Below are 18,500 nucleotides of genomic sequence, written 5' to 3' on the forward strand. Positions count from 1 at the left end.
TGCCCAGACCCTCTCTCAACCATGCAGCCTGTCCTTTAATAGTCTCAGACAAATTGGTTATGAGAATAATTCGGAGAGGATACACTTGACAGTGGATAGAAAATGCTCCCCCTTTCAGGGTTATTTCCCCATACCCACCAGATTTGACAGAGTTGTTTCCTCTCGTGCTTCATCACATGGTGGAAGCAGGGGTCATTGAACCAGTTCCTGTGATAAGCAAAGTATTTTACTCCAGAATCTTTTTGGTACCAAAAAGGAGCAATTCTGGAGACCTGTCCAAGACATTTCCTTTCAAAACACTTTTGTAAAAGTTCTAAAATTCAAAATGCTCACCTTACAGTCAGTTCTAGCATTGCTTCCAGACCACTGTTTCATGGTGACTCTAAATCTCAAGAACACATTATCATATTCCTGTTGCTTCCAATTACAAGATTTTTTGAGATTTGCTGTGTCTGGATTACATTATTAGTTTTCTGCATTACCCTTTGGAGTATCTACTACACCTCAAGTGTTTACAAAGTGTCTGGCCCCAGTGGTTGCCTATTGCAGAACCCCAGGTATCTGCATTTTACATTATTTAGACAGCTTGTTGATTTATGCATATTCTGTATCCAGGTGCTTGAGGTTCTTAGACAAGGTCACATACCCCTTTCCCACCTGGGCTTCAAAGTGAAACTTCAAAAGTCCTTCCTCACAACCTCTCAATTAACTTTTTTCTTGGGGTGTTTGATAGGCATAGTAAAAATTATGGCCCTTCTGTCAGAAGAAAAACATTCTGACTTATCAATGCGTTTTCTTGGATTTTCATTTTCTGGATGTGGCCTCAGCAAGAGGGTTTCTCAAAATTCTAGACCTCAAGGCATCAGTGATCCACAAGATACCACTAGCCAGAATACACATGAAAACAAATTCAGTGGTGCTTGAAGAATTGTTGGACCCTTTGCCTTCATCCTTTGGATTTCCAGGCACAGGTACTGGGATTTGTGACACATGAATTGCAGTGGTGGATGAATCAACTGTCTCTGAATCTAGGAGTCCTTTTCTCTGGTCATACCCCAGTTCAGTCTGTCCAGATGGACTCTTCAGATTTTGCATGGGAATCAATTTCCATGAGAGTTCAAATGTGCGGCTTGTGGGGTTCTCAGGATTTAACAATGCACAAAAATGTAAAAGATATGTTGGCAGTGATTCATGTCTTAAAAGTTCTTTACCCCTTATGGACTCTGAGTCCTTTGCTGATGGTCACAGACAACACTATTGTGATGTTATACCTGAACAAGCAAGAGGGTACATACAGGGTGCCAGCCGAGATGTTGGAGTATTAAACAATTTTGGATTTTATCCTTCTGCAATTGGTGTTATTTGCTTTCTCTGTGTTTTTTATTTTTATTTTTTATTTTATTGTTTAGTGAATACAGGGTTGTACCCTCTTTGCTGGTTGGGAATGATGACCTAGGAGCTGGTTCTACAGCATTCTCTGACTATTCCATCCTTGTACATTCCATCAGAGGAAAACACAGTGGCAGACAGACTTAGCAGATCCTGAACAGACCCTAAGGAGTGGAAGTTCCATGTAGAGGTTCTCCAGGACTTGAACCAGATGTGGAGAATACTTCTAGTAGATCTGTTCATTTCCTGTCAAAACCGACAACTGAAAAAAATTGTTCAAGACATCCTTACAGCCATGCTTGGAAGACAGATGCTCTATCATTCCCATAGTAGGAATGTTCCTGTATGAATTTCCACTCTTTCCAATGATTCCCAAGATACTTCTAAAGATTCAGAAAGAATTATCAAAGATCATTGTTGTAACCCCTATTGGCCCAGGCAAAGTTGGTTGTCCATTTAATGGAAGTGGCCAAAGGCAATTACCACACTCTTCATCACAGACTGGATCTGCTGACACAGCATCAGGGGCAGATGGTACACTCCAGATTGACAAATGGCAGCTTGGATGGTTCTGTTTTGATACTTTTTAGGCACTCGTTCCATTGCAGCAGGGAAATGAGGCAAGAAAGCTTGCAACTAGAAAATCTTGCATTAACAAATGGAAAAGGCTGTCTAAGTGTTGCTTGGATAATAAAAGAGGTTCTAAAAGGGCGTTGACCCCTCTGATTTTTAAATATGTGTGAGAGCTATTTAGAGATGGGTTTTCATATGTTTTTATCAATGTGCATTTTGTGTTCATTTCAGCTTGTTTGCCCATGGACCCCTGCTTTCATCTCTTTTTGTGGTCAAACAGTTTATTTTAGGAGTGTTGCATGTGAGACCTCCTCAAAAGCAAATTCATTCTTCCTGGGATCTCAACCATGTTCTTGAAAAATTAACCTTACCTCCTTTTGAACCTACATCTCAGACGGATTTATGCTTCATTAATTGGAAGACTGTTTTACTCATTTTTCTGATATCTGCAAGGTGAATCCCTAAGCTGCAAGCTGTCATGATGGGCCAATACTGATTTTCCTGATTTTTCACTAGCACAGAGTACTGTTACACTGTTATCCATCATGCATGTCTAAAGTTCTTTCTGAATTAACATTCAATCAAGGTATCAATCTGCCAGTGTTTTATCCTGATCCAAAAACAAGTTTGAAAATCTTCTACATTTCTTGGATATGCACAGAAAGTTCAGGCACTATCTTGATTCTTGATGGACCAAAGCCCTTTAGGAATGTTGAATAGGTATTTGTCTCCTATACAGGGACTAAGAAAGGCCGACCTGTCTCTAAGTAAGCTGTTTGGATATAGTTAGCAATGAAATGTAATAATGCAAAAAAATACAGTCTTACCCCCTAATATTTAGAATGTCTTACATCCAGACAAGTAGACATTGAAATATTACACCTTTATGGAGAAATGTACCTTTCATATATTTGCTTCCTTATACTAACTAATCTGTACTTTGATGCCAAGACTTCAAACCTATTTAATTGCTTACTGTACGGTATTCGTACCAGCTTCACATCTATGCATTGCACAAGCTAATATAACACTCTGCATTATCAAATATTTAGTGAGCAATGTAAAATATTGTCTCAGAAAAACCCACAAAATAAGCATTTTTTGCAAGGAGGGTGCCCCTCTTAACCTCCTAAGCACTATGCAGCTCTAAATGTAATATACTAACTCAGAGGTCACTCAGCCTTTGGGGTTACAGAATGCTTCCTTTGCCTTCATATTTATTGACCTTTATCTTAGAATATCAGTTAATAATCTCATTTAAACAAAATAATATTCAAAAATACAGCTGTCATTGTACAACTACTCCCTTCATGTCAGTCATGCTTTAGTACTCTGAAGTTATTTTGCAACAGTTACTAATCTGTTATCACTATGCTGATGTGCTTCTCTATGATATTGTAGTTTTCATTGTTGTGTTAAGATTCTGCCATATAACAAAGTGGTTTCTTGATTGTTGTTATTTTTAATATTTTGTTTTCTGCAGGGTACCTTTCTCTTTTCCTTGATAAAATACAGTCCACTGAAATACAACAGAACTTATATTTATCCTCCGTGGGCTTATGCTTTGGGGTGGCTCCTAGCTTTGTCATCTATTGTCTGCATTCCACTTGTAGCCCTCTGGAAACTTACAACAGCCAAGGGTCCTTTCAGAAAAGTAAGTTGTTTTATTTATGTATAAAATGTATTTCTATATAAAATCTGTTGAAGTATAATAGCAAACAGATATCTTACATTACATGAGCCTTGAGGTATACACTAAACCATTGATTGCCTCTTTTTAATGTCATTCAATCCTTTCTTGCCTATATAAAATGTATTTATTTATTTAACATTTGTTAACGGGGGAAGTCCGACTGAGCTACAGCCCTTTTTCAGGGGAAGCCCAGGGAGAAACACTCCACAATAATACATAGTAATTTTACCAAAATAAACAGTTAACAATTTGTGCAAAAAATACAACAATAAAAAGAGAATAAGTATAGAAAACACTTACTCCCAAGCAATAATGCCGTTAATTAGCAATGTGCAGAATTTGCTAAAAACAGGTGTAAACACTTTAAAGAAATCAGATTATAAATATCAAAAAGGAGAAAAAAGAAAAGGTAGAGATAAGAAATACATAATTTGAAAAGGTTCAGAGAGAATGTGTAAGGTGATAGAGATATGGAGTGTAGTAGCAATAAAATGAGAAAAAATATAGGAGGCAAAGATGAGTTATAGCAGCCAGAAGTAGAACAATTTAGAGAAAGTAAGGAGAAGTAATGAGGTTATAGTTAGAAAGGTAAGGGAGATAGGAGGCATGAGAGAAAGCTAAGGAAGCATGAGAGAATGCTAGAGTGAAAGGATGAAGAAGCAGAAAGAAGAGACAAAATTTAAGGGGCAAAACAAATAGATGATATAGTATATGCAGTAAAGAAGCTAGTTTAAGAGAATGGAATAGAGACCTTACAAATTGACGCTAAAAAAGGAGAGAAGACAGCAGCTAAGAAAACAAGAAATTGGCACTATAAAATTAAAAAAAAAAATAACAGGCCAGTCATAAAGAAAAAACAATCGAATAGCAAAGCCAGGATATAGGAAGTAAATTAAGAACAGTCAATAAACACTATGAAGTTTTAAAAAATGCAGTAGGTTTATACATTCCTAATCAATGCCAAAAATAAAGGCAGTAAACTCTTAAAGTGCTATGTTCACAATAAAGTTGAAAACAGCTTACAACAAGACATTGACCAACAAGGTAATATACATGGTGCATACAAAACAATGACATCAAAGTTTAACAGTCAGAAATCTAGCAGTACAATAAAACAGTTGCCAAGCTGAGTGTAGCTTGAAGCAAATAAAATCACTGCAGTGGCCAAATGTTATATGGCTCAAGGCAATAAATGACTGCATAAATTTTGAATACAAGTATAAAACTGCAGCTTAATAATTCAGCAGCAAAGCAAGCAAGTTCTGTAACAAGCGTTAAGGAGCTATAGTCAGTAGTAAGCAAAAGACACTTTTCAAAAGAAACAACCACATCCACTGGGTGAATACCAAAATGTGGTCATATAACAGAGTTCAAATAATACTAGAGTTAAACAAAGTTCCATTTTATTAAAAATAGTTCACACATATTAAATGACTAAAACAGTTAAAGTCACAGAATTAACGAAGCTTACATGACTTGGAAACTATTTATCAGTTGCTAAAGGGCTGCAACAGGGTCAGAGGCAAGTAGAGATTTAAAATGGTACCTATGAGATTCAGGATGCTTAGTAGTGTCAGTTGAGAATCATAAGGAAGGGAGGGGTCAATATGATTCCATGAATGGAGGAGAGGAATTAAAAGGAGAAGCAAACAGTGAAGAAATATGATTGGATGAAAAGGTAAAATGAAAAGAGATGAAGGTCAAATAGGGCCATGAGCAGAGGATCATGAAAAACAATCAGTGAATCAAAAAAGCCAAGACTTTCCAAGGTGAGTGCCACTAAAGTTAGAAGAGATAGCCAAGGGGAGATTATAATGGAAGTATAGAAATTATGGGAGTCCTTGAGAACAAATAGTATAAAGAGAAAGTATTGTCCTAAAATTCCAAGCACTGGGTCGAAAACTGTTTGAGTGCAGGGGAGATGCAGCAACTAGGTAAAGTTTATACAGAAAGTTAGGAGATATAACAGTAAAAAGGGGAGGGAGAGGCAACCTAGAAGACAGTGCTAGCCACAGCCTAATTAAGAACTAGGAGGACAAACTTAAAATAAACACAGAAGGCTGAGCAATAGGAGACGTATGATGTGCGTTCAGAGGAGTTTGTATTAGTTCTTAGGTTACTACATGCCAATCCTTAGGTCACTTTCTTGTTCAGAAGGCAGCAATACAGGAAGAAAAAATCAGGATGGGAGGAGAAAGAGCACTAATTCCACACTAAAGCAAATGAGTTGCACACTATTTCTCAGTTGCTAAGGGGCTGCAACAGTCAGAAGTAAGTAGAGATTTTCATAGGTTCATAAGTAGGTACTAGGCTATCGGCCCAAGGGCCTACGTAAGCCTAGCTAACAAGGTTCCCTGGCTTACGCCACCCAAGAAAGTTATTTTCCTGTGCCACTGTTGAGCAGAGACACAGACGTGATCCCTGGGGTGTATTTCCTATTTTCCTATTTAAAAATGGTGCCTATGAGATTCAGGACGATAAGTAATGTCAGTTGAGATTCACAAGAAGGGAGGGGTCTATTCTCCAGTTTTATACCGGTGTGTCACTTTATTTAGCTTCAAGTTTACTTACATTTTTTCTTTGGGTAGAGAAGCCTATTTCTTGTTTATTCACCGATACCAGTTTTTGCTAAATAGCATTATCACTTTCTTTTTTTCCAGCATAAATGCATGCAGTTGACAGATTCCACAGAACAACAAAAAAATAACATTATCTTTTTCACATTGTCCTATAGCATAACCTCAAAGATTCTATGTCTTATCAAAATTTTGACTTTGCAGTTGACCCAGTAATGGATCAAAGAGTATGAGCATCTGATGCTATATAAAGAAGCTCACAGGAGTCAGGCAGTAAAAGAACATGACAAACTTATGTCTTGAGACCACAGTTACTGTTCCCACAATTCAACAAAAAGGTATAAAATAAAGGAGTAGCTGACAATGGAACAAAGGACAGTGAAGACCATCACTGGCTAGTATGTGCTGCAGACAAGTCTGACAGAATTCAAGAGGAGAAATACCACCTTTTATTTGCAAGAGAAAAGAGTGCATTAACAATGATTGGGAGAAGTCTACAGCTCTTCAAAACAGGTTTAGTAGACAAAAACAATTATCTTTCACTGTATTAGCTCAATAAAGCTTTATTTTAGTTCCTTCAAATTGTAATTTTATTTTTATGATTATTATTTTATTATTATTATTATTATTATTATTATTATTATTTACAAGTGAGCAAGGACACTTTGAGCCTTTTCTGATCTGAGCAGATTCTTCTGACCCCAAGGCTTGCGATCTTAAAGAGTCTATACAGCAAACACTAGTGGTATACTGATCAACCATCTCAGCAAGTGCATTAAATTTAGAGCTGGAAAATCAAGGGACAGCGTGAGTCAAAAATGTAAGATACTCTTACTGACACCAGTCCTAGATTGACAGAACTAGTATTAGCAACTTCAGATACCACCAAGGGGCTTCTGTTGCTACTTTCAGCCTACAGTCAGTGGTTTTATTATTTGGTTTACAAGTTTACCACCTTTTCCAGTTTATTATTTTATCCTCCTAATTTATGTTATTATTGTATCAAGAAATGCAAATGCTATCATTGGCTTACTCATAAAGTCCCAGTTTACTCTGTTGAGTGCTTTCTCTGCAAGATCCACCAACAACAGTGGTATTTTTTTACATTCTGCTTGCCTCTGGATCATCATTATTCTATTAATGTTGTCAGATGTTTGCTCCCCTCCACAAAAAATGTATTGACCCATATCTATCAAGTTTGGCAACACCTTTGCCATTCGCTTAGCTATTTTAGACATAAACACTTTATAATCATGATTTAAAAATGAAATGTGCACATATAAAGCTAGGTCAGATGAGTCTTTACCATCATTAGATATTACAGCCACCACAACTTTCTTCCAGGATGTTGGTGCTTCTCCTCCTTTTAAAATGCTGCTAAATAAAACCTTCCAGATCATTATCACTTTCTTCCCTCATAGCTTCCAAATTTCCACAGGACTACCATGTATTCATGGAGACTTTCCTGCATACTGATTATATATCACTGCTTTTATCTCATCTCTTCCTATCTTAACTGTTAATTGTAGATCCTCATCTACCTCTAATCTTGACATGCCTAAGTCTTCCATAAATATTTCCATTTGTGATTTTTCTTGATTTCCATATTCCTCTGCTTTATACAAATTTTCATAAGATTTCTGAAATATATCTAATATCTCTGCATTATCCTTGGCAATTTTTCTTATTATAGGCTCCATAAGTTTAAGAACAACCCTTTCTACTTTCTGTCACCTAAGTCATTGTTCTAAACATTTTTTTGTGCTCTGGAATTATTATCAAGAAACAGTTGCTTAACAGCAGTCTTTTTAAACTCATGCATATTATCTAGATACTCCATTATTTTCCCTTTAGTAGTCTGTATTTGCACTTAATTTTGTTCTGTGAGGTACCCTTATTCTGAAATCATTTAATCTCTGTTAATCACTGTAAATAATTTGTGCTACTTCTTAGCCATATCTGTTTTTCTTTTATTTCTACCATAATTTTAACTATACTTTCATTTTATCCTACTCACTAGCTATAACTTCTGAAGAAGTTTCTATCTTCCCTTATAATTCTCAAATAATTTCTACTACCCATTCCTTAAATTTCTCTGTTTTTAACAGTTAGGTGGGAAGTACCAGTGTCTTAATTGTACTGTATTACCCTGCATTTTTATCTTAGTTATTTTTGGTGCATGATTTGAGATAGTTATTGGAAGCTTTCAATTAAATGTACATGCTGATGTGAAATATAGTTTCTGCCTAGTCTAGCCTAATTATTGTACACTGGGGAATAATGTGTAAATTCTCTCAGAGTTCCTACTACTGAATTCACATCCTCTGGACCAAATATTTTCATAAATTTCTTCAGAAATTTACCCTATTTTGTTATATGTTTCCCTTCTAGGTCCTCCAGATATATCTTCCTTGCTGTAAATCAAGTTCTAGTCCCCACCTATAAGTAATATACCCTGCTGAAAGCTGATTATTTCTTCCCAAATTTTCTTAAGCTCCATAATAACAGTTTTAGGTGAAATATAAATACATCCCAGTGTAATCCTCCTCCCTTGACAGTAGCCCCTTACTACCACAAGTCTACAATTACTATCTGTTTTCTCTCTTCTATCACTATTGGAGTTCTTCTAGCATTTAGTAGAGGTACTTCCCTTTTCCTTTGTCCCTGATATTCTGCTGAATATCCATCCTGAAATCCTTTCTTTATCAAATTCACATGCTCACGTCTTTATAAATGTATTTCATGTAGCATTGCCATTTGCTCTCTTTCAATACTCTTACCTTTTTGTCTCTACCTGAGTCCATTCTCATTCCAAAATAATATGTTTATTGCAGCCATTATGATAGGATATTATTATTCTCCCCAATATATATGAGATCTTTTTAAATGTCTATTTCCACCTTTTGTGTTCATGCTCCCACTAATGTTTGACAGGTTAATCCTTTATACAGTTGTTTCTTGTCATCTCCATTTGAACCTATGTCACATTTTACAAAACTTCTTGTTTTAATGAAAGCCTTCAAAAAAAAAAAAAAAAAAAAAACACCAGAACACCCTCAGAACCTATTAACTTAAAACAAACACAATACATTTTATATATATATATATATATATATATATATATATATATATATATATATATATATATATATATATATATATCTATATATATATATCTATATCTATCTAGCTATCTAGCTATATATATATATATATATATATATATATATATATATATATATATATATATCTATATATATCTTCAAATAGTGAAGTTTGAGCCTCCTGATGAGAGCAATTTTCCTAAATTGACAGCTGCATTTACAGGCATTAATTAACCTAAGGTTAAGGTTATCTATGCTAAGACGCATGCTGCAGCCTGTGGTCCTACTTACACTACTTGCTGGCTGTTCTTGTATTATTTTTATTCTCATAAACCACACAATCAAGGAAAAGTGCACCAAAACAGCCACTACAGACTCAAAAACCAATAGGGCACAGGATTGGCTGGACACCAATAGCTTCAATAAATAACAAACTTTGCAACTAAATCAAGTTCACAAACTTTATTAAAGCTTTAACTTAAAACACACATACAAAACGGTACATAAGATGAATGAGACTGAAGGATTTAAAACCACTATAAATATATATATATATATATATATATATATATAGAGAGAGAGAGAGAGAGATAGAGAGAGGAAGGAAACCTTTTCCAGTTCCTACTTATATTTTACAAGTGTCCACCCATATAGTTTTAAAAGAAGTATAGTGAAAGGGCAGTTTATAATGGGGTCAAGGATGACCTCAGATGAACTAAATTTTGAGGAAGAGTGTAATAAATTAAAAGTTAGGTTTTGCGAAAGGAAATATCCATTAAAAGTAGTAGAAGAAATCATGAAAGAAGTGAAAGAAGGAAGACAAGACAGATAAACCTATTTTAGGTAATGGGGAAGATAATATAAGGTTTGAAAAAAACCTCTGAGAGGAATCTGATAAGATAGAGCAAACAAAAAAGAGGTATAAAGGATCATATATTATGAATTATAATAGCGATACATATAATATAAGAGATTAGTGAAGAGAAATTGGGAAAGATTTTCTTGTTATTTGGATTTAGATGGGTTGTTTAAGGAACCTTTATATTTTGTGTACAAAAAGGGTGCCAATATTAAGGAAATATTGGAAAATAATAGATGTGGGTATAATGTTACTCAAAGAAAGGGAACTTTTAAATGTGGAGCATGTACACAATGCCCTTATATAGTGAATAAGCAATCAGTTTACCTGGAAGCGAGAGATAGATTGATTCAAGCAGGGACATACTCAAATTGCAATAGCAGTGGGGTGGTTTACATAGATTTGTGTAAAATATGTAATACATTTTATATTGGGAAAACCACATGGAAACTAAAAAGGAGAATATATGACATTTAAATGACATACAAAGGAGGGATGGAAGAAATGCATTATATAAATGCACTTTAACCTGCCATCAAGCTGCTTATGAATTTTTTGTAATAGAGGAAGTAAAAAAGGCGAGGTCCGTTGGAGACAAAAAATAGAATATAGGGAATTATATTGGCAGTTAATATTAGAAGCAATCAAAATGCCAGGGTTGAATGAATGTGTCTCCCCAGCCCAGTGTTAAAATTTAGTGCTGCTAGACTGTGAATAAACACTCACACTTTACTACTTTATTTATCACTTTTTGTTTTTAATCATCTTATTAGGTTGTCCAGTTGATGGCAGTGGTGCACCATTGTTAGATTTAATGGATAGTTTAGACAGAATTATAAGATAAAATTTAAGAGCTGGTCTTTTTAAATACCCCTTGGTTTGGGGCTATATGTTTTTAAATACATTTTTAGTTACAGTTTTACTGTTATTTAAATATTTTATTCATATTCAAACATTATATACATTTCATATATTTTAGTGATGTGTTTTTATTGGTTTCACCTCATTACTTTCATATATAGGCTTGGTGAACTTGGGCTGATGAACAAAGAGAAGGGAATTGTTTGTTAATTAGAATCAATTCTTTAAGTGTTAATTGGTTGTAATAGCTCTTAGGAAAGTGATTGGTTAGCTGATGAAGTCTGATGTGGTGGATGAAGACCTGGTTATTTTAAGTTAAAGCATTAATAAAGTTTGTGAACTTGTTTTAGCTGCAAAATTTGTTATTTATTGAACATATTGGTGTCCAGCCAATCCTGTGCCTTGTTGGTTTTCAATCTTTATTCTCGTCCCAGATGTGAAAAAAGGAGCTTGTATGTCTTTAAAAAATATTATTTTTAGCCTTAATAAAAAGTGCACTGTCTGTCTTTAAATAAAACTAAAATAGACACTGTTCTAGTAAATAAATGTGTTAAAGTATTTAGTTACCATAAAAGCAATGATCTCTTACTCACTTTCAATAATTTCAAACTTTATTTTTTACTGAATTGCTTGCCCTTGTACCTTTTAATTTTACATTTGTCATAGTAAACAATGTCCAGACCTCTCGAATGATTGCCTTCAACTTTCATCTACTTGTTTCCATGGAAACATAGACCAAAAATGTAGAACTGCCCTCAGCTCTAGATTTCCCAACTGGCACTGAACATTTATTTACTTAAAGAAGACTGTTTATTACATTGTGGTCTCTAATTTTTTAAAACCCACTCATTAAGCCAATGGTATTAATCCAGACATGCACCTATGAAAAAGTAAAAAAAAAAAATAATAATAATTTCTACATATATTATAATCAGTGCACTTTTACCTCACCCCAGTAGCCCAAGATTAGAAACTATTGACTTAAACGTACATTAGTCTAGCTTTTATTCCCTTTTTACATTGTAATGCCTACATTTCTTAAAATTAGAAAAAAAGTACCTGTTTACCTTAGTAACTTTATCACATAAAACAATCACTGAAAATGCTTTACCCTGTAACTTATATCATAAAATGTTTTATACAAATACTGTTAAAAATAAAAATTGTTTTACTTAGTTACTTCTCCCTTTTTCACTCTTTTTTTTTCTACTTTAGTGTCCTTCCAAACATTAATGATATGAAGTCAGGCATATGCCAGTCAGTCCCCAAACAAATTTAAGAAAGTCAGCAAAAATCCAATCTTTCTCAGCCACTTTTTCTTGTAATATCATATTTTACAAATGTGAGTGATACTTTATAGTCTTGCATTTATTCACTAATTTCAGTGTTGCTGGTCTTTTTGCAGATCATCTTCATCTCCAACCCTAGACTCCAATTCAAGTTCAAGGTACTCCAGATACTTCTAGTCAACTCCTGTGCATTTTTTTTTTTTTTTTGTCTCTCAAGCATTTTTCTTTGGAACACTGGATATGGCTTTACTGGCAAAGCCTCTCTAAGACCCTTACCATCAGAAGAATGAGAATAGAGTCTCCTTGATTTTGATGGCTCGTCTCTTATTGGACTAACTTTTGTATTTTGCACTTAGCCTGTTTTGTATAAAAAATGACTTTGATCCTCCAGGAAAAAAAAATATTCTGAAGATAGCTGGATAAAGCAGCTTGAATCAAACACCTGCCACTCAGCATTCTCTGATTGCTGGGATTATTTACTGCCAGGTATACACTGAATAATCATTTTCCACAAACACTCTGCTGCCTCCAGTTTTTAATATTTTGCACTACTGCCAGAGTTTTGTTAGGATCAACTCTTTCTGCTGGCATGATTTCATCTTTACTAATACAGGTCTTGGCTGCTTTCTTATGGCCAGGTTTAGAGCATACACACAATGTTCCCTTTCAATTAACTAAAAAAAAAAAAAAAAAAAAAAAAAAATGGCAGCAGGTACCAAAATACACTTGTAATCCAGTCTGAGGTACCAAAGAAGCTTCCAAACCATTCACTAGAGAACAGTTAATCCAGTTTAATGCCAAAAACGAACATATAAACGTACATGAACGCAAACAAATTAGACCACAGCATTTCCATTAAAAAACTTCATCAGATGTGGATAGACAGTTAAACTGGCATATATATACCCTCCAAATACATAAATAACCAATAAAACTGAGCAATTAATTAAGCAGAGTTGTTCAGCCTTTCATTATCATAGAGCTCATGAATATTCATTATGGTCACCAAACGATACTAAGGTGCTGTATAAAATAAGTCCTCAGTCTCATCCTTGCTTAGTTCTGCTTCTCAAGTAGCCATGCACTGTATCAAGTACAACTATGATGCTGTTGAATCTTCTTCCAGGGTGGCTGCGTCTGGGTGCTGGTATTCTTGGCTTAGGTTCAGATGCTTTCCTGAGGATGTTAAATGCAAATTATTGGATTCTCCTCTGCATACTTAGAATTTGGCCCTGCTGCTGTAGACCTCTTTAAATTTTATAGGAAACCAGTAAGATGATACAAGTCCTAAAACAAATTTTTTTTCCCCTGTCCCAAAGTATCATTAGAATTATCCTTATAAAGCAGGTCCTTTTGTTAGGAGGCAGCAAAGACAGCCTCAAAAGGGTAAGCATTCATCTAAAGGTAGATTTCCTGAGAAACCAGGACAGGATTCTAAAAGTTAAAAACTCTCCTTTCCTGACAAACCTGCTTCCCTTTAAAAATCTTCCCTTTGCCTGATTCCTCTTTCTCAGAGACTGCCCCTTTCCTTCACAGTTTGGCAACAGATTGGTATGGACCAGTAGGCTTTTTCCATTATAAAACAGAATTACAGGATGTCATGGAAGTCTCTTCTCCCTTTTGTGGACATTTTTCCATGCAACACCTCCTCAAATGGTATTCTTTAAAATCTTTGTATATTGTATCTTAAATCCTTCATAACATTTAATGTAGCTGTAATTTCCTTTGCTTTCTTCTCCTCTGTCATACACTTATGTTGTATCAATCTTAACATGGTTATATTTTTGTTTTTTCTATATTATAACTAAACTGATGTATAATTGTATAATTTGTGTAATTGCATCTGAATGTACAACTTTTCTCCCCGGTCCACCAATGAAAAGTGATATGCTACTTATCCCAGTTGGACTATTCCGGGACCCTCTTTCACATCCCTTTTGGAAGCTGCTATGGCCTAGGATTATTGCTCATCCAATCAGGCCATTCATCTGGTAGAGTCTGCCGGGAAGGGAAATTCATGTTTTATTTTGTCTGAGGGTAAGGGGGGGGGGGGCACATGGGCAGTAATACTGGTGATGGAAGAAATTGTCAGGTCATAAATGGAGATTGGACCTGTGGCTTCAACCCTGAGGAGCATATGTCTGGACAGTCCTAAAAAGTACACACACACGCACACACGCACACACACACACACACACACACACACACACACACACACACACACACACACACACACACACACACACACACACAAAAATATGCTTGTCTCCCCACAACTATTCATTCTTCTCAAAAAGGGCCACATGAGGAATGGTTTAGTTATGTGCAAGGATTATTGAAAGCTATACAATCCTTTTAAACCTTTTTCTTGGCTTTTTCCACTTCCACTCCAGTTAAGAGGAAGAGAGTTCTTTCTCCTTCTTTTTAAGAAGAAATTCTGTCAGAATCTGTTCAGAAGGATTAGATTATGTATTACAAATTTAGCCTCCTCCTCAATGGCTTGTGAATTAGCATCTGAGAATACCATTTCCTCAGATTCCACAAATGAGTTAATTTCCTTCAAAGATTTCAAAAAATGGAGGATTTCTTCAAATAGGAAGGAAAAGGGGTGTCTGATTTTCAAAAGAAGTGTTGTGAACTCTTCCAGTCTTAGGTGCATTGCAGGGTGCTTTTTCTGTTGCATCATTATCTCCAGTGCCAAATAAGCCTTCTACAGAGATCCAGATACACACAAGTGTGTTTATAACAACCCTTCTACAAACCCCACCATTATATGATGTAAAAAGGGGTACTAAAATGTTTTTTTCTACTAACTCTGTCCCTCTTGGGATAGTTGAGCGTTTGATAGATTTGTTGAAAATATTTACATTTCTTCTGCTCTGGCCTTTAGGACTATAAAATGCCAGACTCTTATGTCTGAGTACTCCTAGTTCACATTTGATAATTTGCATCAGTATTTGGTTAACCTACCTAACTCTGAAGTTAAATTCAGTCTTTTGGAAATGGTCAATTTTGTATCTCAGGGTACCAAATATTCTATTAAATTTGCATATGCTGTAGCTGTGTTTCCAGAACTGTTGCTACAGGGACAGTCATGAGACAAAATGTCTGGATAAGACTTCATAATTTTTCAGACTATGTAAAGGCAGAACTGATAAATGTGCCTCTGGAAAATTAATCTTTATTTGGTAATTTTCTGCTGAGGTTCTTAAAAAACCTGTAAGAGAGAGGTAAATTAATACAGAGGTTAAGCACGTATTCTTCTCACTCATTTCCAAATACCAAAGAAATTAACCTAATAATCCAAGATCTTTTTTCAAAAACCCTTTTAAGCTAGGCCAAGAAAAATCTTCCAAACAAGAATTCAAAAAGAAGTGGTAAGGTAGCACTAAAAGGAAAACAGATGGGTCTTAAGGATCCTCATTTTAAAAGAGAAAGTTATGTCTATCCTTGCCTCCTCTATCATCCCCTTCCTTCTCCACCTTGTCTTTCCTTTCAGAATTAGAGGGAATATTTCCTTATGCCACCCAGCTGGGCAATCAATGACATCAGACTCTGAGGTACTAAATATCATACAGCACAGATACAGGTTCCAGTAGGCATTCCTTCCCATCCCATTTTATATTCCTTCTGCCTGAAGTAATTTCTTAACTTCTACTTCAAGGGGTCATAGAGCCAGTCCCTCCCATTTCAACGGGGCAAAGGCTTTTTTTCAGAATATTTCTGGTTCCTGTAAAAAAAGACACTTGGAGGTCCATTGTGGACCTTTCCAAACGGAACAATTTTCTTCATTTTCCAAAATTCCACACATTAACTTTGCAAATTCTGTTTCCTTTCCTTATAGCTTGTGCTTTCCTGCTCACCTTGGACCCAAAAGATGCTTATCATCATATCAGCATTCACAAAAATCACATATGCTTCTTAAGTGCCCTGTCTTGGGTTGCATTTTCATTTTACTTCTTTACACTTTGTTCTGTCTGCCACACCAAGAGTCTTCACGAAGTGCCCTGTTTCAGTAATAGCTCACTGCAGTCTGCATGGTATAGATGTATTCCCTTACTTGGGCAATTTGCCTAGTTTCAGAATCTACCAGCCAAGACACTTTGGCATATTTACCGTTCACAATGAATCTTCTCAACAACCAAAGTTTCATGCTAAATCTATAGACATCACCTATGAGTCTTTTTACAGGATAGTTTTTACTAAATACCTTCTAGGCATCTCTCTGATGGCAGCTGTTCTTCCTAAATAAAAACAATGCTTGCTTCTCATCACTTCTGCTGTTTTTCTCAGCAGAAAATGTCTACTTCAAGAGATTTTCAGCAAATTCTAGGATTTATTGCCTATTCTATCCTTATGGCTCAATTTTCCAGACTCCACATAATGAAGATACAGTAGTTCCTCAAATCTGTTTGGACCTAAAATCCAATTCTTATCCTCTTATCTTTTCCAATTCTTGCACTCAGATTTATGAGAAAAAAACTCCCTTGGTGGGCCAGTTAAGTCCTAATCAACCTATGAGTTTCTTTTTTGTCCTCTTTAATCCTTCTCAGTTAGTGGCTGTAGATACCTCTCAATTTTCTTGTGGCCTGTTTCTCTAGGTGTCAAGGTCTAGGAAAATGTGCAGGTACAACAGTTACAAATGCATAACCTTAAAAGAAATTATGAAGTTGATAAATATCCTGAAACCGTAAATCAGCTTTCATCAAAAAGAGCTCTCTTAGTAACCACAGACATCACTGTTATAGCAATTATAAACAAATAGGGATGGGGAACAATATCTTTCCCCCTTTGCAGACTGGCCACAGTTGCATGGGACATAACAATTCAGCACAACTTAACCCTACAGGCTACTTAAATTCTGTCCGAGCATAACACATTAGCAGATTGTATGAGCAGATTCAGGATAGACCCTTATGAGTGGATGCTTCACCTAAAAGATCTTCCTACAGTCAGTCTACCAATGGGGAATTCCTCAGATCTGTTTGCCTTCTATATAAACAGACAACTAAAATGATTCTGTTCTAGGACTCCCTGTAAGGAGGCATTCTCCATTCCCTGGATCGGGATATTTTGTTATGCACTTCCCTCTTTCCTCTAATTTCCAAGGTCCTTTAAAAGATCAGGAAGGACCTACCAAAGAAGTTACTGGTGACATGCTTTTGCCCATTGTTTCTCTCTTCCCATGAAACTAGTCATTAGCAATTACCAAAAGCTTCCTCAAAGAGGAATAGTTAACTTGTTTACACAGGAAAATAGATTCTTGATTCATCCTAGGCTTCAAAATCTCAATCTAACCATGTGGGTAATGGTCTTTTTATCCCTTTTAGACACCATTTTTCCTGAGGATGTGCAAGAGCTTTTGATCCTTTTTAGATACCATTTTTGCTGAGGATGTGCAACAAGTATTGGAGCAGTCAAACAAAACCTGCAACCAGAATATCTTAAATAGCCAATTGGAACACATTTTTTTTTTGTTGATGCCAAAACAGAGGACAGGGCCTATTTCAAATGGTGATACCCTTAGTTCTTCACTGCCTAAGGAAATTGCTGATTTCTGGCATAATATACACTTCAATAAAGGTACACATCTCGCCATCTCAGTATGTGTGCATCTGGCCCTCCCCAACTCTTTTTTTCCTTCCAAGTCAAGCTTATAATGGGAGCTTTGCATATCATGCCTCCAAGAAAAAGACACTACCAACAAACTGGCATATGGTATTAAGAAAAAACATACAACCTCTGATGTACCACTATTGGCATATTGTATCAAAGGTAAATGTAGATTTCAGAATAACATAATTGTCAAAGTTACATGAGAGATGGAGTGAAACATAACTAGACCAATATGTTTGGGTCATGGTGTCAGTGCACCTCTTTCCACAGCATTAAGGCCTGCCATCCAAATATCACTCATATTTGGACATCTAACTACAGGCAGCAGCAGACTGAAACAGACTGATTGTAAACAGCTTATCTGAAGGCAGATATTGTGAAACTACTTACAGCATGTTTTCCAGTCTGGGGAAGACTGACACTATTTTCCATGTATGCAGAGGTAGATAGTTTTATTTACACCAGCCACATGCCCCTCGTCTGTGCACATGAGGTCTTCTTACCACATTTGTGCATCATCCACCTTTCATTCTTCAAAAA

At 35.7% G+C, this 18,500-nt stretch overlaps 1 protein-coding gene across 3 annotated transcripts in view; it reads left to right on the forward strand.

Annotated features, from left to right (window-relative positions):
- The window catches only part of LOC122808962 (sodium- and chloride-dependent GABA transporter 2-like), a 1,071,132-nt gene that overhangs the window by 1,034,851 nt on the left and 17,781 nt on the right, over positions 1-18,500 (forward strand). For all 3 annotated transcript variants that reach the window (XM_044080126.1, XM_044080127.1, XM_044080128.1), the window contains one exon: positions 3,446-3,616. In XM_044080126.1, the coding sequence (XP_043936061.1) occupies positions 3,446-3,616 (171 nt within the window). The remainder of the gene's footprint in view (positions 1-3,445; positions 3,617-18,500) is intronic.

Source organism: Protopterus annectens, chromosome 8.part0 (genome assembly GCF_019279795.1).
Source record: "Protopterus annectens isolate FY-2018-M chromosome 8.part0, PAN1.0, whole genome shotgun sequence".
Taxonomy (NCBI): Eukaryota; Metazoa; Chordata; order Ceratodontiformes; family Protopteridae; genus Protopterus; species Protopterus annectens.